Source organism: Maniola jurtina, chromosome Z, assembly GCF_905333055.1.
Source record: "Maniola jurtina chromosome Z, ilManJurt1.1, whole genome shotgun sequence".
In the NCBI taxonomy this organism is placed as follows: Eukaryota; Metazoa; Arthropoda; class Insecta; order Lepidoptera; family Nymphalidae; genus Maniola; species Maniola jurtina.
In genome coordinates, this window is record NC_060058.1 from 252,607 (window position 1) to 278,762 (window position 26,156).

A 26,156-nucleotide genomic window follows, 5' to 3' on the forward strand; every position below is an offset into this window, starting at 1 on the left:
ATATCAGTATGATAGTTTATTTTTATTGTTACAGAATATATCGTACTCCCCTTGCAATAGTCAAGAAAACAATACATATAAGCAATATTACTTTCCTGCGAATTTGGTAGAAGAAGAAACACAAAATTTGCTCATAGATCATGAAATGCCATCAAAGAAAATGAAAAGGAAATCTGAAAATATAGACATTTTTTTCGAGTCATCCCCAAAAAATAAAAACAAAACTAGTTCAACAGTGGCTCGAGCTAACAAAGATGGCAGTATATCGTATATATCTACGAACTCCAACGATGGTGCGACAGCCACACATCTCATTAAATTAGAGGTGTATGACCTAAAAAAACTAGCCAAAATACCTCAGTCTCAACACTGGAAACATGCTAATGTAAAAATCAAATATTATACAGAAAAGGCTAATGGAAATTTTGCGAACACGAATGAGATAATTTATAATATTACAAAAGAAATCGCAGAAACAGAGGGTTGTAAAAAATACTCATTTAATAATTAATAACTTAATCTATCATTAGTAAACTACCTCACATAAATACTTCACCATAATTTAATTTGTGAGATTAATTCGACGTAACACTTATACAAGCAGTATAAAAACACATTGTAAATCCTATAGTAATGTCAGTAAGCCACCTGGTGCTGTTAATGAATAAGTCTCCCTCTGTAGTCTTATAAACTGTCAGCAATGGAAGATACAATTGACAGCTGTGTTAGCACATTTTTCAACACTTCAATTAATGATGAGGAACTCATTGAGGCTTTAGATTATTTTGACTTACTGGATCCAGCATATGACAATGAATTGTATAATATATGTGAAGCAATTGATTCAATCATGTAAGTATTTAAACATTATTCTTTTTAAAATTATATAATGTGTATTATTGATTGTTTTTATATGCTTCTATTTTTAATTTCTAGCCCAACTAAACAAAAACTTCAAATTGGTGGAGCTTTAAAGCGGTCCAATGATTTCACCGTGAACAACTCTGCGAAAAAAGTGAAATATAATGAGGGAGCCTCAACTTCATCTATTCAACACTCAGAAAATAACTCCACTACACCATCTGCATATTCAGAAGGTAATAAAGTGAAGTGTGATATTTGCAATATTTTTATAACCAAAAGGTATTTTTCTAATCATTTAAAAAGTAATTTACATAAAAATAATCATTTAAAGTCGCACCCATCATTATCGAATGTTTCTGTAATTGATTCAGCTTTTGGACAAAGAATAATAACGTACATGATAAATAGTAAAAATGATGATTTATCGATTTTTAAGACCCCTGAATCATTTTTGAACTCAATAAAAAATGATATTTTATTCCTAGTTCAAGAGTCGATCAAAGAACATACAGTTTTTAAGGTAAACTTCATTTTACACGCAGACTTTATACAACAAACCAAACAATTGACAAATTCATTTGACTTTCAAACATCAAACTATATAGTTTTCCGTGGAGACGATCTAAATATTTTCCTGTCATCATTATGTGACACTTTTAAAAATAAAATTAGTTCTTTTGAAAGAAAAGACAGTGGCTGGAGTTTAACAAACATAAAATGCTTACATATGAATGTAAATAAATTTAACCCGCTTCGTGGTACATCTTATATTGATTTACCTCAAGATATTAGAGCAAAAAAAGCGGTGATAAATGTTAAAAATGCTGATTATATGTGTTTCAAATGGGCATTACTTTCTGCTTTATATCCTCCTGCTAATAACAAAACCGATAGAGTCTCGTCATACAGCATGCATTCAGATAAACTTAAATTTGATGGTATATCATTTCCAGTCAAATTAACGGATATACCTAAAGTTGAAAAGCAAAACAATATAAGTGTGAATGTTTTTGGCTTAGAATATAATAAAGAAAAGAAAAATCATAGTATTGTAGGTCCCCTCTATTTTACAAAATCTCGAAATAGTACTCATGTTAATTTATTATTAATCTCAAATCAAACAAACTCGCATTATTGCTATATTAAAAACATGTCACGACTAGTTAGCAAGCAAATTTCAAACCAAGAACATGCCATTTATTTATGTGATGGGTGTCTTTTACATTTTCCTACACAGGAGAGATTAGAAACCCACCAACAAAATGATTGCGTTCATATCATTACAGAATTACCAAACAGTGAACTATCTAAAAAAAATTGGTTTGGACAACCATCATCAAACAATAAAATAAAGTTTGATAAGTTTAATAAAAAGTTAAGAATACCATTTGTAATATATGCTGATTTCGAAGCGTTTTTAAAACCAATAAATTCATGCTCAAACGATCCCTCTAAACCTTTTACTGAGAATATTCAGAAACACGAAGTGTATAGTTTCGGATATTATATTAAATGTTCATACGATGATAGCCTTTCAAAATATGAAACATACAGCGGTCCAGATTGCACTAAAGTATTCATGGAACGACTCTATGAGGACATAAAACTAATATGCAGAAAAAATAGTTTTCAAAAACGCCCAAACCCTCTAACAAAAGATGATGAAATAACTATTGCAAATTCTCATAACTGTCACATATGCGAATCAAGACTTAATGGAGAATCCATTCTGGACTTTGACTGGCACACTGGAAATCTAAGAGGTGTAGCACATGAATCATGTGTGGAAAAATATCGCGCTCCCCGTCATATTCCTGTAATTTTACATAATCTTAGTAATTATGACGCACATTTCATTGTTCATTCATTAAATTTTACGGAAGGTGAAATCGAAGTAATACCTCAAAATAAAGAAAGATATATTTCGTTTTCAAAAATATTAAATGTTAATAACCAACAGATAAGTTTGAGATTCATAGATTCTTTCAAATTTTTGCCGTGCAGTCTTGATCAATTAGCAAAAAATCTCAATGACGATCAATTTAGATCGTTAAAAAGAAACTTTCCTCATAATGATGACTTTAGTCGTTTAAGAAGAAAAGGTATTTATCCGTATGAATACATGACTTCCATTGAATGTTTAAAATCATCATCACTCCCATCTCAACCTCAATTTTACAATTCGCTGTCTAATTCCCATGTTTCCGATGATGACTATAATCATGCAAAAGATATTTGGAGTCATTTTTCTTGTCAAAACATGTTAGATTATTCGAATCTGTATTTGCAAACGGATGTTTTGTTATTAACGGATATATATGAAAATTTTCGTGATATTTGCATCAAAACATATGGATTAGATCCAGCTCATTATTACACAGCTCCAGGTTTAAGTTGGGATGCCATGCTTAAATATACTCAAATTGAGCTAGAGTTATTGACCGACTATGATAAAATAGCTTTTATTAAAACTGGGATCAGAGGAGGCATATCTCAATGTAGCAATCGTTATGCAAAAGCAAATAATCAATTTATGGAAGATTATGATAAGGAAAAACCCAAATCGTATCTAACATATCTAGACGCTAATAATCTTTATGGTTGGGCCATGTCCCAGTATCTTCCAACAGGTGGGTTTGAATGGGTAAACACTGAAACAAACTTTAAAGTATCAGACACATCAGATATTGGCTTTATTCTTGAAGTCGATTTGGAGTATCCTAATGAACTTCATGATTTGCATTCCGACTTACCTTTATGCCCTGAAAATCTTCGTATCGGGAATTCTAAAGATATCAAGTTAGTACCCAATCTTAATAATAAAACGAAATATAAAATTCATTATAGAAATCTAAAACAATGTCTTAGTATGGGTATAAAGTTAACTAAAATTCATAGAATATTAAAATTTAACCAAAGTCCTTGGTTACAAACATATATAGATTTAAATACGAATATGCGAACTTTGGCTACTTCAGATTTTGAGAAAGATTTTTATAAATTAATGAACAATTCCGTTTTCGGCAAGACTATGGAAAATATCGAAAAGAGAGTCAATGTTAAAATGTTAACGCATTGGGAAAATCGTGGTAAAGTCTTAGGGGCACAAGACTTAATTGCTAAACCTGAATTCCATAGCTTAGCCGTTTTCAACGATAACTTGGTGGCAATACAGTTGCGCAGAACCAAATTAACTTATAACAAACCAATTTATTTGGGTTTTTGTATTTTAGACATTTCTAAAACTTTAATGTATGAATTCCATTATAATTATATGATAAAAAAATTTAACAAGAATATTAAGTTATTGTATACAGATACAGATAGTTTAATTTATCAAATTTTTACAGACAATTTTTATGAAGATATAAAATGTGATCTAATTAATTATTTCGATACATCCGATTATCCACAAGATAATATTTACGGCTATCCAAAAATAAATAAAAAAAAGTTAGGATTCTTTAAAGATGAAAATAATGGGAAAATTTTAAGAGAATTCGTAGGATTAAGATCAAAAATGTATGCACTGGATGTGGACCATAAAACTTTTGCAAAAGCAAAAGGAGTAAATAAAAGTGTCACAAAAAATATGACCATGGAAAATTACAGATCGTGTCTACTTGATAAAAAAATTCAGTATTGTAATATGCTAAGATTTCGATCCATCAAACATGCGATTTTCACACAAAACATTAATAAAACTTGTCTGTCGTATAATGACACCAAGCGGTATATTTTACAAAATGATATTGACACATTAGCTTGGGGTCATTATAAAATTAGTAATAATGAGGTATTTTAAGAAATGTAGTGTAAGGAATTTTTAATGTAATTTGATGTGTCTTTAATTTATTTATTTTTTACTTGTAAATATTTTAAGGAATTTTTATTGTAATTTGATGCGTCTTTTATTTTATTTTTTTACTTGTAAATACTATATAGTTTTAAGAAATTAATTTTAACTTTCGTCTTTATATGTATTTTATTACAACTTTCCTCTAGTTCATTTTTGTAAATAGATTTAAAAAAAAAATAATGTTTAATGTGATTTATTTCTTTTTGATTTTTATTTTGTTTCATAGAAATTTTATTCCATTGTATATAATGTATATTAAGTAAAATAAAATGTTATACTGTCACTGAAATGTCTCAGTCTTTTTTTAAACCTTTCAAGTAACACACGTTACAATGTTGTGTTTTATTCATCCATTTACTGCAATCGTAGCTGGTCCAAGTGGTTGTGGAAAATCAAATTTTGTTACAAATTTCATAAAATATGTGAAAGAAATTTGCAGTAGAGACTTTGCTGAAATTACTTGGTGTTATGATGAAATGCAACCACTATATAATTTATCAAATGTTAACTATCATCAAGGAATTCCTGATCTTACAATGTTTGATGGCAAAGATGCTCACCTTGTTATAATTGATGATCTTATGAGAGAATCTGATGGTCGTATTGTAGATATTTTCACTAAAGGTAGTCATCACAGAAACTTAAGTGTTTTTTATATTACTCAAAATTTATTTCATCAGGGAAAAGGACAAAGAGATATATCTTTGAATTCAAGTTACATTATTTATTTTAAAAATCCTCGTGATAAAACACAAATACGATACCTATCAAGACAAGTGTCACCAGAAAATTCAAAATTCATTGAGGATGCCTATAAGGATGCGACAAAAGAAGCACATGGATATTTGATGATTGATCTGAAACAAGACACAAATGACATGTGTCGAATTAAGACAAAAATATTTCCCTCTGATGAATGTTGCGTCGTATATATCCCACCAAAAGATTATAAATATTTAAAGAATCATCAAATTCCTATCATTTACAAATAATGCATCGAAGCCTAAAGACACATAAAGAGCTGCTACAAGCGTTGCATACACTTAAACCTAAATATCAAAAAGCATTATTAAAATCCTGTGAAGAAGAAGAGATAAATTGCATTTGTGAGTGCATTCACAACGTATTACAAGGTAAAGTTCCACTAGAAGATAGACGAAAGAAAAAGTTAAAAAAATTTAAAAGTATACTTCGCACTTTGGTTCGCAAGGGAAAAAATAAACTAAGAAAAAAGATATTGATTCAAAAAGGAGGAGCATTTTTACCTTTAATTTTGGGTTCTATTTTGAGTGGATTAGTATCATCTATAGTTTAAAATGGAAAATGCTAAAAAAATGTTGCTTGTTGAGCCTAGTTTCATAGAAAAACTAAAGCAGCATACCAATACTGAAAATCCTATGTCCCGATTAGATGCAGAAATGCAAAAGATTTTAAATAGTAATATCGAAGATCGGAAAAAATGTATTTTATATCTACAAATTCTACAAAGATACCTACATTTTACCGAAGGAGAACGACAACCTATCGAGTTGCCAATCATTACTGACAATATAAATGAAACTAAGAGTTATAAAAATAACAACATGGAAAATAAAGACTTAGTATCGTTCGAGTCACCAACAGCTGAAGTGAAGGAAAATAAAAATTCGAATGAACATAGTCAACCACGTTACTCAACAACTCAAATACTAAGTCTTATACCAAAATCATATTTGAAAAAAGGTGAGCTGTTATTAAACTTGATTTCTTTGAGTAAAAATACAATTTATTGGGATGATGATGATGGTACAGTGATAATTAATAATGAAAAAGTCCCTGGAAGTAATATTGTTGATCTAATTAATGATTCGTTGAGACCACTAAAAAAAAGTGATCCAATAGGTTGGGAAAAGTTTGCCAAGGCATTACATGCAATCAAAGTACCATTGACTTACATCGGAAATTCTAAGAGGTCGGATTTTATTCATCAACTTCAGATGAAATCACTCGAAGGGAACTCTACATCTGATGAAAGAACTTTAAATACTCCACAAGGTAGTGGTGATAAATATATTAAAAAAATTAGGAAGAAAATTGATTGGGAAAAATGGACCCCTTATTAGAAATTAATAATATATATTATAATCCAAAACACCCAGCTGGGTTTAGTAGCATTGATAAATTATCAAAGACCATGAAAGGTAAAATGAGTAAAACGGATGTAAAGAAATGGTTACAATCACAAGAAACCTATACTCTTCATAAACCTGTTCACAGAAAGTTTTCTCGAAACAAATACATATTATCAAATCTCAATGAATTATGGCAGGCTGATCTTAGTGATATGAGAACTTATTCGAAATATAATGATGGTTTTAACTATATATTGTGTGTTATTGATGTCTTTAGTAAATATGCTTATGCTAGGTCGATGAAAAAGAAAAACTCTAAAACAATAATCGAATGTTTTGAAAGTATATTTAATGAATCTAATGCGACTCCTACACACATACAATCGGATAAAGGAACTGAGTTTGTTTCTAAAGATGTTAAAAAGTATTTTAAAAGCAAAAATATAAATTATTACACTACAAATAATCCTGATATAAAAGCAAGTATTGTAGAAAGGTTTCAAAGAACTCTGAAATCTAAAATGTGGCGCTATTTTACATACAAAAATACATATAAATACATAGATATTTTACAAGACTTGGTATATTCGTATAACCATAGTTTTCATTCTAGTATTAAGATGTGTCCTTGTGATGTTAGTTCTAACAATATAATGACTGTTTGGAGAAATTTATATGATAGGAAAGCAACTAACAAACCATCATCACAAAATTCACTACCTACATTTCATGTTGGTGATAATGTTAGAATTTCAAAATATAAACACATTTTTCAAAAAGGTTATGAATCTAACTGGAGTGATGAAATATTTGTTATATCTTCAATAATAGATAGATCCCCACATGTAGTTTACACATTGAAAGATTTACAAAACGAACCTATAGTTGGAACTTTTTATGAAAAAGAATTACAAAAAGTATTTTATGACCCCTCCTCAAATTATAAAATAGATAAAATCATTAGTTCTCGATACTCCGGCAACAGAAAAGAAGTGTTAGTGAAGTGGAAAGGTTATCCTGATAAATTTAACAGTTGGGTTTTAGAGTCTAATTTAAATCAAATATGATAAAGGAAAACTTTTATTTGACTTTACTTAGTAATAGTTCAATGGAATACTTCCCGGAAAACAAAACAACTATGTTTTCAACGAAGTTACCAAAATCCCTTATATTAGAAGGTGAATGGTTTGTTGGAGTTGTAGAAATTCAATATCCTTGTACGGTATTTACTGTTCAAGAACATGAAAATGTTATTAACACATCTAAATGGGTTTTGATGCCTGATGATGACACACATTCATTAGTGCACTATAAAGGACGGATTCCGGCCATGAACTATGACAGCATTCAACATGTTATAGAAACTTTAAATAGATATACTTTTGAAGAAATAGTATTTCATTATGATGAAATAACCAAACACGTATCAGTATCAATTTTGGATAACTCAATTGACACACTTAAGTTGTCAACCAAATTATGTTTACAACTTGGATTTGAACCAAACAAAAATCTTGCAGTAAATAAAATTGGGAGCTATCCTTCTAATTTAAAATTAGGGTTGCCATCTCAATTGTTTGTTTATTGTGATATAATAGAACCGCAAATTGTGGGGGATGTAATGGCTCCTCTTCTCAGAATTGTACCTTTAGATACGGCAACATATGTATATGGAGCAAATAAAATGCATATTTTCTCACCACCTCACTATTTACCTGTTATGCGGCGGGAGTTTGATACTATTGAAATAGATATAAGGTCAAGCACAGGCAATAAAATCCCATTCCAGTTTGGAACTGTGTGTATTAAACTTCACTTTAGAAAATTATAATGGATCCTTATCAAAAGATAACTTGTCCTTACGAGCAATATTATTCACATCAGGCTGGGTCAGGTATTGGAGTAATTTATAAAGGTGTACCATATCAACGTGGTCATGGTATTGGGAGTTTTCTTGGAGGATTGTTTAGGTCTATTTTACCACTACTCTCTAGTGGTGCTTGAGCTGTAGGAAAAGAAGCATTAAATGCAGGTGTTGGTCTTCTATCGGATATGGTTAGCGCACGACCTTTGGAAGATTCTATCAAAACTCGTCTTAAGGAAGCTAGTTCAAACTTAAAAAGGAAAGTTCATGACAAGATAGACAGAATTAATATGTCTGGCTCAGGATATATAACTAAAAGAAAACGCCAATCTTCATTCATTCAACCGCTGACAGCTAAAGTGAAAGCTATTAAAAAATCAAGGCTCAGTCAAAATAAAATAAAAGATATATTTTCTAATTAATTATGTCTTTTTTACATAATCATTCATGTGAGTGTATTAAATCAGAGTTAGATTTGTTTGCTTTGCCATCAACGCAAACAAGTATAGAAAATGGATTATGGATTCATTACAAACCCATTTCATCCCTTGCTGATGATGGACCGATAGAATTTCAAATACCTGGAACGAGTGAAGACTACATAGATTTATCTCATACGTTGATCCATTTAAAAGCTAAGATAGTGAATCAAGACTTATCAAAACTTAGTTCATCTGCAGTTGTAGCTCCAATTAACAATTGGTTACATTCAGTCTTCAGTCAGCTGGATGTATACTTGAATCAAAAACTCATTTCACCTCCAAACAATACATACGCTTACCGTGCTTACATTGAGACATTATTAAACTATGCGCCAGCAGCAAAAGAATCTCACCTGACTTGCGGTCTTTGGTATGAAGATACTGCGGGGAATATGGATTCAGTAGATGAAAAAAATACAGGTTTTACTAAAAGACAGAGTCTTGCAGCCGAAAGTAAAGAAATAGAAATGATTGGACACTTACATGGTGATATATTCAACCAGGAAAAATTTTTGATTAATGGTGTTGAGATGTGTGTTAAATTAATTCGCTCAAGGGAAACTTTCAGTCTTATGGCTTCTTCAAATGATTTAAAACTTAAAGTGTGTATCACGGATGCAACCCTTATAGTTAGACGCGCGCGGATCAATCCGACTGTATTACTTGCACATCAAAAAGTTTTAGCATCTACTACTGCAAAATATCCAATAACTCGAGCGGAAGTTAAAGTTTTAACAATTCCTTCAGGGGTTCAGGGTAAAACACTCGATAATATTTTTCTTGGTCAAGTTCCTAAAAGATGTATTGTCGGATTTGTTAACAACGCAGCATTTAATGGAACTCTTACGAAAAATCCATTCAACTTTGAAAATTATCATATGAATACATTTAGTTTATATATTGATGGCCAACAAATACCTTCAAAAGCTTTGCAACCATCATTCGATGATAATACTTTCAGTTCAGCCTATCATACGTTATTCTCAGGCACGGGAATCCATTTTTTAAATGAAGGGAACGGAATATCTAGGGAACAATATGCAAAAGGCTATTGTCTCTTAGCATTCGATTTAACTCCTGATTTATCAGCTCACTCTAGTCATTGGAATCTTATAAAGCACGGTAGTGTGAGGCTAGAAGTTCGCTTTGATTCAGCTATTCCTGAAACGATAAACTGCATCGTATATGCAGAGTTTGACAATGTTATTGAAATTGATAAAAATCGTAATGTAAGCGTGGACTATAGCAGCTAAGAAACCTAATTTCTGTAAATAGATTAAGTTATAATTTGTACCTACATTATTATTAAGGTTTGTAATAAAACACTGATACAAGAAATATTTTTTGTTTTTATTTAAGTTATGGACCATTATTTTTAATAAGACTATGCTGTGATAGCCTAGTGGTTAAGACGTCCACCTTCTAATCGGAGGTCGGGGTTCAATTCCAGGCACGCACCTCTAACTTTTCGAAGTCTTGTGCGTTTCAAGTACTTAATTAAATAACACTGTTTTAATGGTGAAGGAAAACATCATGAGGGAACCTGCATGCTTGAGAGTTCTCCATAGTGTTCTTAAAGGTGTGCGAAGTCTGCCAATCCACACTCAGCCAGCGTGGTGGACTATGGCCAAACCCTTCTCATATTGAGAGGAGACCCGTGCTCTGTAGTGAGCCGGCGATGGGTTGATCATGATGATGATGATGATTATATTATAATATATCTGAAATAACATGGTCTTACGTCCCATTCATGTATGATCCTCGGCAGCGATAAGATCAGTAGTATTGAAGTAATATGAATACAATAGGGATAAAGACATATTTAAGAAGAATCCACCCAAGTCTGCAAGACAATGTGTATGCCGCAAACCGGTTACCGATTTATGTTGAAACACCCGCCTATTTAATAAGCAATCTAGACCCCGATTATAAACCAGGATCGCATTGGATAGCCATATATATAGATACAAATGGTGTTGGACAATATTTTGATTCATTTGGACGAGCACCACCAAAATATCATAAGCAGTTCTTGGAAAGAAACACAAGAATATGGCAATTCAATACAAGGCGGATACAGAATGATTACACATCAGTTTGTGGAGAATATTGTATAATGTATTTGTATTTCATGTTTACGGGTTACTATACAAGTTCAGATTTTTTAGATTTATTCAATGGAAATACAGTAGAGAATGATATATTTTTATGTGAGTTATTTAAATCAATATTTGAAGGCTAATAAAGAGTAGTTATGATTCATGCGTTTCCTTTAAAACCCATAGAATGAAGCAACGAGCCAGCGAACAATAGAGCGTCATTAGTAGGTGATTAAGCAATTAGATAACGAACTAGGGATTAGTTTTTCGAAAAGCTAACTTTGCAACCGTTAGAGATACGACGTCGGGAGTGAGCGCAATCGATTCAGCGTACCCCAAAACCTTTTTTTTTTTTTTTTTTTTTTTTTTTTTTTTTTTTTTTTTTTTTTTTTTTTTTTTAGGTTTCGATCTTGACCGAGGCACGGAGGGGGCTGAGGCAGCGAGGCATGGGAGGGGGCCAGGGCCTGGGGCAGAACCGGCGAATCCCTTACTACTTATATCTATTGATTTTGAAAGAGCCCTTGATTATTCTGGGACTATATCAGTAGTTAACTGTAACTAACTATTAAACGATGGTCTCCTGATACCGCTCGGCCTCAGCGGAGTTAACTACGCAGTGGCACAGGAGGTATGTACCTACTGATATAGCCCCAGAATAAGCAAGGGCTCTTTCAAAATCAATAGATATAGCCACTGTCGGAGAGCCACGAGCGGACTGGAAAGCGGAATTTAAGTGCGAAAGTTGACGTTTACACATACTCGTACAATTTATGGTACTCTAGCCACGCTGCTCTGTTGGCCAGAGCAGAGTGGCTAGAGCAGCGTGGCTAGAGCAGCGTGGCTAGAGCGGCGTGGCCAGAGCAGAGTGCTGCTCTATCCACGCTGCTCTAGCCACGCTGCTCTAGCCACGCTGCTCTAGCCACGCTGCTCTGGCCACGCTGCTCTAGCCACGCTGCTCTGGCCACGCTGCTCTATCCACGCTGCTATAGCCACGCTGCTCTAGCCACGCTGCTCTAGCCACGCTGCTCCTGCCACGCTGCTCTGGCCACGCTGCTCTAACCACGCTGCTCTAGCCACGCTGCTCTAGCCACGATGCTCTAGCCACGCTGCTCTAGCCACTCTGCTCTGGCCACACTGCTCTGGCCACTCTGCTCTGACCACGCTGCTCTAGCCAAGCTACTCTAGCCACACTGCTCTAGCCGCACCGCTCTAGCCGCTGTAATGTTGGAGGCCCAATAAAAGAGTTGTTGGTGAATAGCGTGCTTTAATGATTACTGACTATATTCTAAGGTGGTTTCTCCAGCAGTGTCCGCTGCGGTGTGGGCGTGTCTATGAGTACCTACCCACTACATATACGATGTCAACTGATTTGGATGCTCATACATTTTGATTTTATTAAATACCTAAAACACATAAATACCTCCCCAGAGCCAGGAATCGGTGCAGCAGCTAATCGTAAACAATGATTCTCGCATTACGATGACAATAATTTGTGCCTACTTCATTTATTTTCCGTTACTGAGCGGCACAGACTAGCAATGGACAGACAGACAGAAACTAGACAGTGACGAACATCCGAACAAGCCGATGTCATCGATATTGCTCGGAGTCAACTGGAACGCTGTGCACTACGAGCCGGCTGTCGGCTGTCGTACCTACTCGCCAACAACCGGCGCAGTTTGGCGAGAGATAGCTTATTAAGGAATTTTTTGTGTATAAATAAAAAAAACAATTCAAATCATTTACGATTGGGTTCAGTGAGCGTTATGCGGTTTCCGACGGCTCCGTCTATTTTCTCTTTAATCTATGAAGAACGATAGAGTTACGTAACTCGCCTATTAAAGAAGCAATTGAGATAGATAGGTACTACGCTGCTATCACACTGTGCTCCTAGCCCACTACTTAGTTCAATTTTAATACAAATAAGTGTAAAAACAATGTAAATTTTTTAATTAGTCTAAACTAATATTATAAAGAGAAATAGTACATTATTGCAAAGGCCGGGATAGGCAATTGCAGGTCGAGTATGAGTTTGAAGACCGAGCCGTCAGGCGAGGACTTCACTAAATACGAGACAGGCAATTGCCATTTCCCGTCGAGGCATATTAGTGCTTTTCTCAAAAGAATGCAGGGAAATAAAATACACTTTTTATATTATACACTAGCTGATGCCCGCAGCTTCGGCCGCGTGGATTTAGGTTTCTTAAAATCCCGTGGGAACTTTTGATTTTCCAGGACAAAAATAGCCTATCCGTAATAGCCCGTCCCCGGGATGCAAGGTATTTCTGTACCGAATTTCGTAAAAAAACATTTAAACGGATGAATCCTCCTAAATTCCGTGGGATCACCGGGATTTAGGAATGCAATTTCTTCCAACATCAGGATTGAGAAGTTGAGGCCAACGACAAAGTCATATAGTATATAGGTAGATAGTATTTAGGTATATAGGTATCTTGGTATAGATACCTTCAATATCAATTTATAATCGACAGTTTTTAAATCCCATCAGCTTTAGTGGTCAGATCCCATGCAGCATCAAGAAATCCAAATTTTTGGGATATTGTCGCAAAGTTTCTCTATTAAATAAAAAAATACGCAAATTGATTCTTCAGAAATCTTGGAGATTTCGGTGTACATAGGTAGAAAAACAAAACTTCTTTTTGAAAGTCGGTTAAAAAGGTATCCCTTGTTACTCCCTGGTCAATCCTCTACTTGTCTGTGAAAATCCCGTCAAAATCGGTTCAGCTGTTCCGAAGATTAGCCCGTTCAAACAGACAGACAGACAGACACACAAAAATTTTAAAAACGTGTGATTCAGTTATGGTATCGTTCAAATAACTATATCATCTTAGTATGAGGTAGTTATTTCGAAATTACAGACAGTCACTCCAATTTTAATAATTTTAATAAATTATAGTATAGATTCTATTTCTATTCCTAACTAGCAGATGCCCGCAGCTTCGCCCGCGTGGATTTAGGGCCTGAAATCTAGGCTACTTTTATCCTGGGAAATTTTGATTTCCCAGGATAAAAGTAGCCTATCCGTAATAGCCCGTCCCCGGGATGCAATGTGTTTCTGTACCACGTAAAAACGGATGATCCTTTAAGAATCCCGAGGTACCACCAGGATTTAGGAATGCAATTCCTTACAGCATCAGGGTTGAGAAGTTTGGTCCTCGAGGTCAACGACAAAGTCTTTACTTGGTACAGATACCTTCAATATCAATCAATTTATAACCGAAAGTTTCCAAATCCAATCAGTATTGATGGTGAGATCCCCTGCAGCATCAGAATTGAGGAGTTGGAATCCAATTTTTTTATGAAACAATGTCACAAAGTTCCTCTATCGATTAAAAAAAAATTACGCAAATCTGTTCAGAAATCTCGGAGATTTCGGTGTAAATGGGTAGAAAAACACAACTCCCTTTTTGAAAGTCGGTTAAAAAAGTAGCCTATGTTACTCCCTGGCCAATCCTCTACTTATCCGTGAAAGTCCCGTCAAAATCGGTTCAGCCGTTCCGAAAATTAGCCTTTTCAAACAGACAGACAGACAAAAATTTTTAAAACGTGTGATTCAGTTATGGCATCGTTCAAATAACCATATGAGCTTAATATGAGGTAGTTATTTCGAAATTACAGACAGACACTTCAATTTTATTTATTAGAAGATAGAGTATAGAATAGATAAGTAGGTATTAAAGCCCCAACAATATAAACTATCCAAATTACTTTCCCATTGAGGCCATATTAATGATAATGAAGAGAAAAAAAAATTGGTTGTCTGTAAAGTCGGTTTACTGACGATAGTTGAACGTGACAACAAAGGCCGATTGTGCTTCTTTGTCGCTCGTTCCGCGCTCTCGCTTGCACTTAAGCCTTACATGGAACGCCTCAGAGCGAGGTAACGCCGCATGAGTCATGTTTTTTCGTGCGTGCAGCCGGCTCTATCGAATTATAAGACGTTGTCACGTCAAAAACAAAACTTGCACACTGCTACCACCTGCTACTGCACGACTGCACGACGGTTACTGTTCAATTATCCCGCTTTGAATTTTTTTATTCTAACTACCGCCTACCACATACAATTTTTATTTATTTATTTATTTATGACCTTGGATGCAAGTCCTTTATAGCCTATAAAATAGTATTAAACTGTACAAAATTACATGATTCTAATTAAAAAAAATCAAATACCTACTATACCGTTAAACAATTAAATCTTTTTTTTTAAATGCTGTTGAGTGCTATTTTAGCAATAAACTAACTTACAATAGGAACGGGTAACATTGGTATAGAAGAATGGATTTTTAGATTATTTCCTACGTCCATGGGAGGCAAATATTATAAGCCCGAACATTAACTTTTGTGCTCACAGGTTTAAGGTGGAAGCGACGGGCTTGCCCGCGAAATTCAAATTTAATTTGGTTTTTCGCATTTTTTAAACTAATACGACAACGTAGGCATAAGGCATTTTCAATTGCGACCAAAGCGAAAATTGTACGTCTATGATTGCGACAATGGCAGTATCATCCTCACAGAAATTCAAACTCAAAACCAAATCAAATTGGAATTTCGCGGGCAAGCCCGTCTCATGCCCCTTAATACCTATAGATAAGCTATACGTGTGGCTACTTAATAGTCCCTCTCCCTCAAGGAGGGAATACTTACTTGTGAAATGTTATTCCTTTTAGTTATTTTACGTTCGTTTCGGCTGTTACAACCTAGTACATTGCAAGCACGGATCCGCCGTTATGGGCACGATGGGCATATGCCCACAATCTGTGAAGTCAAACATTCACGGTCAGTGTTTAATTTGATATCCTTTGAAGTTATACAGATTGAAAAGATTTAGTAGTTAAGAGTCTAAATGTGACACTGATGTGCCAACAAACACATTTACTTTTGTAATTTTTGTGATTGTACAAACTAAAACTTTACATTTGCTGGCGCGCGTGTTGTGCCTTTTTGTGGCCGGTTTTTGTGTTTCACTGGTGTTTTTTGGTGCTGGAACTGACTGGGAAGCGCTCTAAAGGGGCGCCGCGCGTATGTCGGCGAGCGCCGGCACAGACGAAATTCATATAGTTTCCCTAACTTGTAAATAACTACAAACTTGAGATTGGTTAATCTTTATAAAGCCAGACAAGAGAAAAAAAGTAGGTACCTACTATGTCCACCAAAGAGTATGTAATCACCTACTTTTTGCCTACATTCATGTAATCACTAGGATATAATAATGTTTGTACCTACTACATAAATATGTATGTATATAAATATGCTAAATAAATCGGTCCAAGGCAACCCCGTTGTAATCCCGGTATTTTCTTATTGTATAGTGTACGAACGATTCTTGGAGAAGCCACCAAACATAACATAACATGTACCAATACGTGTACCTAATATCTGAAAATGTAAAGTGTAACTGACAATCTAAAATAAAAATGTGAAATTAAAAATTAATAACTGAATAAAAGTAAATTTGACCAGTGAAATTGTGGACCTAGGACAACAGCTATTACTAGGACCCTAGGCCCTAGGGATACCACCGATATTCGATGTCAAATCATTTGATTGTTATAATCTTCAAACTGTTGCCGGCTCACTACTGAGCACGGGTCTCCTCTCAGACTGACAAGTGTCCAACACGCTGGTCAATTGCGGATTGGTAGACTTCACACACTTGAGAACATTAATGACAACTCACAAACATGCAGGTTTCCTCACGATGTTTTCCGCAAACAAGGGGTTGGGACTAATTTAGTTGAACACAACTCTCTAAATTAAATATACTATATGTTGCATCCTTTTCAAAATGCTCCTTGCTCTATTGGCAAAGGCTGATATCTATACAGAGTGAACCTACTTTGACTTCGTTCACTTAAAATGCAGTTAAAACAAGATAGATTTATGTTAAAGATAGTATAAATCTGACTAAACTATAGATCTCAACCTAAGAACTTCTGATTAATTCAACTTTAGAAGTTTGTGTACAACTCAATTAGCTCAAGTAAATAAGAAAACAAATATTTTATTAATCATAGTTCTCTATAACTTTATTAGGTTAAAAACAATTTATTAGTAATTTACATTTAAACTGTGTGTTCACTCATTATACAAACAACGATTCTAAAACAAATCATTTGCAAATTACAAACTTTTGATATTATGGGTCACATGCATTTTGTCAGTACCGTGGCAAAACTAAACGCTAAAGGCCCCCGTACCGAGGGGCCCTAAGGTTTTGTTTATTTACAAGTCTGAGGAGACAGGCCGAAATCTATCGAGCGCACTTAGACTTTGCTCAGACTTAAGACAGAGTAAAATGAGACAGACACATTACATATCTGCATATGGACATAAATCTGTCATTTTAACGAGCTCAGTCAAAGTACGAAGATCTCAACCTAAAATTTATTCGGGGCTCCCAGTATAAAACGTTACCTCACGCCACGTTACATCACTGCCTGAGAAAATGAGCATATTTTAAGGTCCAAACGCATTAGTGGTGCACTGCGCTATATACCAACTCATTTACCGCGTCGCTCAAATGCGCTTTGCTCCATATAAACTATATTCGCTGCGCCGCGTAGCGCAGCGCTCTAGTGCGTCCGGACCATTCATTGACAAACTACAACTACAAGAGCTTCCAACAACGGCCAGTTCGAGCAGTTTATGTTGTTGGTTTGCCATTGGTTGTTGCCTATGCTCCATGTTTTACTTAGTACTTATATGCAGCAGCAGTTGGAGTTCCAGCAGGAAAAATTGAAAATTCAACTGCAGTCGACCGCTTGAAGCGTTAGCGACTGCTCGAGTGGTCTCGTGTAAGGAAGGTTGTAGTTTGCAATGCAGCTATGCGTATGCGTGACTAGCGGTGTAGCGCGCAACTGAGCAGGCTCCTGCGGTAGTTGACGAACCTCCTCAGTTCTGCGTTATGCCTTTACTTCAAGTACAATATTCAGCGTAGTTAGTTACATACATCCAATTCTACTTACATTAATCTACGCATAGACACTTCGGGTTTAGTTAAAATCATACATAATCATTTTATCTAGTTACAAAGTTTAAAAATTCTAATACAGCCGCTGGTTCAAAATAATTAATAATTTCTATAAATACATTCACAGAGAAAGGATAAATTCAGTAAATGCAAACAAGTAGTACCGTGGCAAACTATCGGGAAACTCTGTCTTAAGTCTGAACAAAGTCAGAGAGCATACTTTGACTTTGCACAGACTTAATACAAGAGTTAAAACGAGAGGTATCATGAAACTCTGTCTCGTGTTAACTCTGCCTAAGTCTGAGCATAGTCTATAAGATCTTCACATAAGTCTGGGCAGTCTCAAGGGAGATCTCAAGATGGAGTTCAGAGCCTCGATAGGAAGGGAAACTGTCATTCGCATTTAACTCGAACATTGATATTGCAAAACAGCTACTACCAATTAAAAACTGAAAATGACTCATTAAGGTCGTAGAGTGGGCGCAAAACAAGTATAATAAAGTAAATACTTATTAGTTGTGTAATCTAAACATGAGGCGTATGACAGCGTAATCGACAAAAACAGTGTGCTTGTATGTATGAGACCTTATACCTGACCAACGCAACGATGATACAATTATTGTTAGAGTTAAAAACACAATAAACGCCAGACTAAAATGGACTTATACTTGTGTTACAGTCAAAAATTCCGTACCTCCATTTTTAATTCTACACCATTTCTACTGTGAGCGCTGGCAGTAAATATGTAGGCGAAATTGATTACGATAAAGTGACAGCTACAGTGCAATCGCAATCACCTCCGATCATTCACTATTGGCAACAATGTGTCGTTGCAACAAGACAGTCATAAATTCAACCAATCACGACAATTGCGATTGTAATAGAAGGAAACACATTTGGCTACTCGTTTTGCGCGCACTATACATAACACATTTGAGTCCCGGCCAATGTGTAAACTCTGAGAAGGAACAAGATTTGTACAAATGGTTAGACAAATAATAATTTATTTACAAAAAACGCAAACAAAATCCTTACAATAAAAATATGCTAATTACAAATACAGCTTTAAAATTATATTTCATTGAACAATAATAATACTTATATTATTTATATGCGATTTCATATGACATAGTTATCTTGAAGCGTCGTACGCCGTATTCAGATTGCTATACACGTAGTCGGTTCGGCACCGCCTGACTGCGAATGGCGATCAAGTTGTATTCATTAAGGACTAAAAGAATATATTTTATGTACAAGCATCGGGTCAGTTATATAGTTCATTAAAAGTTGCCGAATCGAATGTGCCGACCCGACTACTACATGTATAGTAACCGTATCTGTTGTAACGAAATGTTACCATGTTCAAGTACATTTGTAGAAATTAAATAACGAGTAGTAAACAGGGTCTATCATTATGGCGCTGTGCTCAACTGAGTTTCTGTCACAATCCTTGAAAATGTTAGGATGTGCGAGAGTGAAACAAACTTAGCGTATTGCAAAAAGACGTACCATTGATATAAAATGCTAATATCTTGTTTTTTCAATGTATACTAGGCTTGCGTTCAACGACAGTCATGATCAATGAAATGCAATGTGAGGTGAGAGAAAAACAAGTTATATAGCCGATAGCAGAATGTGTCTGCGATGTAGTATGTACAGATATGAGAGAATAAATACGGATCAATAGAACCGGTTGTTACTGAACATAACTTATTTTGTATATATATTTTCTTTTGGGATAAAAATTAATATTTTTTGCTTAAACGTGGTGATTTGGTTTTGGTTCAATTTGTATAGGCGGAATATTGTTTTATTGAATAAAAGTGGGTTTTTTTTTAACTTCAGATTTTCGTTAAAATAAGAATTGATTAAAACATATATTACAATAAAATATAACAACATATAATTAACTAAAATTTCATCGGAAATGAAAATATATTTTGAATAAGTAAATAATTTGTATAACCAAGTAATTGTTTAAGATGATTACGATTTATCCATTGTATTTGATTAGGTAGTGTATGTAAATGGGTATATTATGCGTTTTTATTACATTTTTGATTGGTTGTCGTAAATGTATCACTCGTGACATGAATATAATATTATAAAGTCAAAATGTTACATAATTATTTAAAATGCATTCAGTTTAGAACAATTTTATCGCCATTTTGGTGCTATCACATCGTGTCCGACCAGAAAAGTTAAATAGTATATAATAGAATAATTGTTACATAATTAATCTTTTTCAGTGTAAAATAAGTAAGTTAATAAATCATAAATACGGTAAAACTAAGTTGTTAAAAATCTCGTTATTTAACTGTCATACTTTTGTGGCACACAAACTTTGAAGAAAATAAATTTTAAAATGACCAGATTAAGCAAGCGTATTTTTTAAGGGAAAAAATGGTGCGAAACTGTGGGGTTTTCTTTTTATTTAGTTCCGTAGAGCGCCATTCATTTTATCTTTGAATGACTTTGAATTTTCAATAAAACTAGTTTCGGTTAACAGATAATAAACAGTCCTTAAAGGTAAACAGCTAAAATATTTCATGTTTATATACAAACAAAACAGTGTGTTCATAATCATTCTATTTATAAGTTGCTAAACAATTTCATTTGTTACTTATATTTTAATTTCAATGAGGTTTTACTGCATTTAAAGGGGCACACGAAGTAAATAAATTAACACATATTATGTACAGGTAAAATATTTAAAATTTAATTAATAAGTTAAAGGTCGCAGCAAAATAAAATGTTCTACACTAACTTGAGCGAATAATAGTTCTCAAATAAAATTTAGGCTCGAAGGCATTCCGCGGCAGAGCCGAAGCGACGCGACGCGAAGCGAAACTGAACTTTATTTCCTCTACGTAGTGTTCAAATTTGTGTAAAGCAAAATGAAAGAGACGCAAGGCGAAGAAAAGACTCGCGTTAATAGCGTTCAAACGGATGAGACGAGTTGAATACAGTTTTTAGGGTTCCGTACCATAAACGGAATAAAAATACAAGTGTAAATTAAAAATTTATAACACCCCCGACGATCCAAAGTATTTGAGTTTTCCAAAACATCATTTTCAAATAAATAATTATGTATTTAGGCAACGTCCATCTTGACATTTGTCTATTGACATAATATTATGAACCTAACGGTTATCTAACCTTCTTTTCTACAAGAAAACTAGAAAAGAGCTGATAACTCTTAAACGGCTGAACCAATTTTTTTAGATTATAGCTAATGAAAGAATCAAACTTTTACGTCAACACAATCAGAAGGTACAGCCGTTTGACACTCGCAAAGGAAACATAAAATTTGGCAAGCATTGTCTTTTAGCACAAGGAAAAACATGAAAACCTTAAATTTGTAGTTAAACTTTATTAAAATTTGCGATTACAAATATTTGCAGTCGGAGATTATTTAGGCAAAAAAAATAATTTTCCAAGGTACGGAACCCACTATGCGCGAGTTCGGCTCGCACTTGATCGGTTCTTTTACTTACATTTGTGTTGAAATAGCTCAGTCAATGGTAAGTTTATCAGCTACCTAGTGAAAATACAGTTCAATTTGAAGCCCTTGAGAATTGACGTTTACTCCGACGGCCACATACCTCGAGTCTTATTTACAATGGCATTTTAAAACTCGCCATTTTAATATTCATTTTCTTAAATTTGTTTAAAAGGCATCATTATTGCGACATGAAACACAATACGACAGTAAAATTGCGCACACCGGTGCTACCACATTTTATCTAATAAAATCGGAGAAAATAGATATATTATTAGCCCTCGGCTGCGATCTCACCTGGTGGTAAGCTGACGCAGTCTAATATAGAAGCAGGCTAGCACTGTATGGCGGCTACTGATCCCTATCGGCTATCGTTTGGCGCAGGGTGGTGCCGCCTAACAAAATGTTATTCGTTCTACTGCAATGTGGGAACACCATTACATACAGTCAATGTAAAACTTATGATTTATCAATAACTTACATACTATATAATGAACAACAAGAAAATAATATAATTACCGATTACACTCAAATCAAAGTTGAAACACAACCAGAATTTCTGACAATCTAAGAAGGCTAGGACCACACTACCGATTAATCCATTAAATTGCATAAAATTTAAGACTAGCGTTTTATGCATTTGATAGATGAAAAGATCAAAGAGAAAGTAGTAAAAAAGCAAAAATGAACCGTTAAAATCTTCTAGTGGGGCCCAGAACAATAAAACTATATCTAAGTAAAAATTACAAAATTTCATTGACCGTTCATATTATGGTAAAAGTAAAATAAAAAATTGCATCTAAGGTAAAACAATACTTATATCGTTTCGAATTTATGGATCTATCTCATAAACACAATATTACTTTAATAGTTATTTACCCTCGCATGCGGCTCGTGCATTAGAATTCGATACATAATTTTCTACTCGGGACTTGCGACATAAATAACTTAGATGCATGTTTCATTTCAATGACACATAATGTAATTGGGATGATGCCTGTCATTTCTTAGCAATTATTTTAGTAGAGGATCTTCCAGAATTCATAAAATATACGTCCGCTGTTGGTATTAAGTTTACTGACCATTTTAAATTATCGATTTAACTAAAGAAGTGCGTCAAATTATGTCAAAGTCTATGACGTCACATCTGTGAATTTCATACAAGCTCCCTTGCTAAGCGAGCGTTTTGACGTTTGATAAAAAGTCACTGATTTGACTAGGAGTCATCATCCCTATAAGTAATAGCTATAACAATTAACTAAGATAGAGAGTAATCGTACCGCGCGGAGGCGGTCCTCGAAGCCGGTCCGCTGCTTCCGGAAGCGCGGCTCGGCTTGGAAGCGTGGGATGCGACGCGGCAACGGGCGCTGGATACCATCGCGCGTCGTCGCGCCGCATCGCCTCGCCTCCGCCGGATATCACAAGGCGTTTACGCGGTGTCAATGTCGCCCACATTGATCCGGTCCTCGGAGGCCGTCACGGAAAAGCCGAGGATACGAGCGTCCACTTTGAGCATTTTATTCTTTTTCGACTTCTTGCCTTTACCCTGAAACAAATTGATTATCAGTAGAGGATCCATGAGTCATTCAGTATCCAACACCTAACATACAGGGATCCACAGTACTACCACTACGCCGATGTACTCGCGCACAAATCTTATTATTGAATGCGAATGCGCGAAAATGTATCAGACAATCATAGCGCGCATCCGTCCGCTATTTGCCTACGCGCCATGTTTTGTACGCGCGAATTAGGAGCGAGATAGCACAAGCACAGTTCACGACAGAGGGAAGTGCTAACGAAACGTAGAGGCTTCGACGTCACTGGCAGGCGTCACACGTTAGAACATTCGACGCAGGTAGCCCTATTTGTATATGATTTTACGTCACCATAGCCTAATATTTGACATATCGTCGATTCCGGATCAAACCGAGAGTCCCCCTCACTCTAGTTCACGCTGGCATGAGTCTCTGTTGTTCTTGAGTTTAAAATCTTAATGTCAAGCAATAAGGTCCGTATTTCATTGGTGTACATTCGGTTTTGGTCGGCCTTAGGTTGGGCTTTTTACGAATTTTGCCAATGCGTATTACAACAATAGTACAGGGTACAAGAGGGCAAGGAAGGTGGCTTACGCGATGGACTGACCTCAATTAAGCTGTAGGCGGTGCCTAGACTGTCGGCCAGCAGAGATTTGGCGAATGCTCGTGAGGCGTATAACATCTGCCCCCAAAAGCGTCGCTTCGTGATGACCACAACCGCTTTTCCAAGAGTGTTACGACGAAGAAGGAGAAATTACAACAGTGGTAGTGTAGAACTAACCTTTACTTCCTGATAGTCGGACAGCGGGGCGCGGGGGTTGATGGCAAGCGCGGGGGAGCACAGGTCGTCCGACGGTGTCACCATCCCCACGCGCAGCAGCTTCGACCTGCCCAGTAAAGTCAGAGTCAAAGTCTGTATATTTCAAAACTCTGTATTCAGAATCAGGGACACTATCGCTCAGGCAGGTAGCTTTCTTCACGGCTAAAGCAAACCACCCTCGTAGCTTTAGTTTTAAGTTTATGTAATTAATTTTATTACTACTATATCATCTTGCAAATCTAACAGTACAGACGATCAAAAGACGTACAATGGTACCTACTTTGAATAAATGATTGTTTTTTGATTATTATTGACACTTGATTGCTGAAAACGCACGTAACTCCGCACACTGCACGCAGCAGCGCTGTGCTTGTATCCTATTGCAAAGTTGCGGTTTATTGTACCTACATCTTATAGCTGTATGGATAATTTAATTGTATTTTTTCTTTTGCTTTCTTGTCCTACGTAATCCTAGGTTTGTCCCTATAAATGTAACCTTGTCTGGCTGGGCAGAGCTGAAAAAGACCTGAAGATTCCTGTCACTTTCCATATATCTCCAATGGTATTTGATTTTATATTCCATACTGTCCCAGTTTAAAAAAACAGACTGTATAAATATTATGCAATCGTTATGAAACTTCATGATCAAGTGTTAGGGTTTATAATAAACTGAAGTTGATATTATAATTTATTTTCTATATTTCGAAACAAGAAACATAGTTGTATATATGTGTGCAAACCAGGGCACTCGAGCTATGACATTTCATTAGTAACCTATCTCTACCTACCTACCATCATAAACCTATGGGCGATAAAATTTAGGATAAAAAAAAAAACAAACCTTCTCTCTAGGAATTGGCGAGCAAAGTCGCTGGAGTCCTTGGAATCGCCGAGGTAGCACTTGACGTAGTCCTTCACTTCGTACGGCGACTCGATATCTTTTAAGAAACCCACGAAGGTCGGCACTGGAATACAAAACACTTTTAGGGTTCCGAATTGCCAGACGAACAGGCAATCTTCGTTGTCTGTCTGTCGCGATTGGCAAGGCTCGTCAAGGCAATCAAAACCTACAGGGTATTTCCCGTTGAATGATAGCCCATTCCCATGCAAGATAGCCGTAAAGTGAAATTCGAAACATGTTACATCTGGTTACATGACTCGGCCGTCTGACTTTACACACATTAGCCGATCTACCTTGCACTTGACCGGTGTTTTATTCTATTGAATTTTTCAATTTTCAATTTTTGCATGGCAGCCATTTTAAAATACGCCATCTTGGTTTTGATTATTTGTTGGTATGGAGGCAATACATTTGTACACACTGTGTGAAAATTTCAACTCTCTACGTTTTGCGGTGCATAAGTCCGTTGGCTGACAGGCAGACAGACGGACTGACGGCGGGAGGTCAACAGTAATAAAACGATCGTTGGGAAAGTGTGAAGTTATTTAAAAAAACTCACCATCAATCTTGGTTCTCCACAATGCCAGCACAGTGGAACACCAGGCTTCAAACTCACTGGTCGGGGACCTTTCCCTCTTCGGGGGAATGGAATTCGCAGAGCTGGCGGCATTAGCAGTGGTATTGGTGGCGTTGGTAGGATTGGTGGAGTTGGTAGGATTGGTGGAGTTGGTAGGGTTGGTGGAGTTGGTAGGGTTGGTGGAGTTGGTAGGGTTGGTGGAGTTGGAAGGGTTAGTGGAGTTGGTAAGTTTGGTGGAGTTGGTAGGGTTAGCGGAGTTGGTAGGGTTAGCGGAGTTGGTGTGGTTAGTAGGGTTGGTGGGGTTAGTAGTGTTGGTGGGATTGGTGAGATTGGGAATGGTGATTTTCTTCTTGGTCTTCGGCTCGGCCGGCTTGACCGGCTTAACAGTTTCTTGGGGCTTCTCTGATTTCGCTGCGGCGGGCTGAGTGTCCCAGAATCCGCCTAATCAAATGTTTAAATAAAGGTCTAGAGCTAGACAGCAATACAAAAAATACCTAGCCACAAGTTTTTGTAAGTTTTTAAAATTTGTTTCTTAATTGCAACTA

The 26,156-nt window shown here is 35.5% G+C and overlaps 1 protein-coding gene and 2 long non-coding RNA genes across 6 annotated transcripts in view; 2 read left to right on the forward strand and 1 right to left on the reverse strand.

The window, feature by feature from the left end:
- Window positions 1-1,226, forward strand: part of LOC123880042 — a 1,335-nt gene extending 109 nt beyond the window's left edge. The window contains exons 2-3 of the long non-coding RNA XR_006799147.1: window positions 35-852; window positions 937-1,226. This is a non-coding gene — a long non-coding RNA (uncharacterized LOC123880042). The remainder of the gene's footprint in view (window positions 1-34; window positions 853-936) is intronic.
- LOC123880044 overlaps window positions 1-13,425 on the forward strand; it is a 26,134-nt gene extending 12,709 nt beyond the window's left edge. The window contains exons 2-3 of the long non-coding RNA XR_006799149.1: window positions 4,182-4,190; window positions 13,258-13,425. This is a non-coding gene — a long non-coding RNA (uncharacterized LOC123880044). The remainder of the gene's footprint in view (window positions 1-4,181; window positions 4,191-13,257) is intronic.
- An 8,617-nt stretch (window positions 13,426-22,042) lies between these two features.
- The window catches only part of LOC123880016 (GRB10-interacting GYF protein 2), a 52,755-nt gene continuing 48,641 nt past the window's right edge, over window positions 22,043-26,156 (reverse strand). For all 4 annotated transcript variants that reach the window (XM_045927880.1, XM_045927881.1, XM_045927879.1 and 1 more), the window contains exons 26-29: window positions 25,594-26,052; window positions 24,975-25,098; window positions 24,095-24,200; window positions 22,043-23,321 (exon numbers count right to left, since the gene is read on the reverse strand). In XM_045927880.1, the coding sequence (XP_045783836.1) occupies window positions 23,205-23,321; window positions 24,095-24,200; window positions 24,975-25,098; window positions 25,594-26,052 (806 nt within the window). In that variant the 3' untranslated portion in view covers window positions 22,043-23,204. The remainder of the gene's footprint in view (window positions 23,322-24,094; window positions 24,201-24,974; window positions 25,099-25,593; window positions 26,053-26,156) is intronic.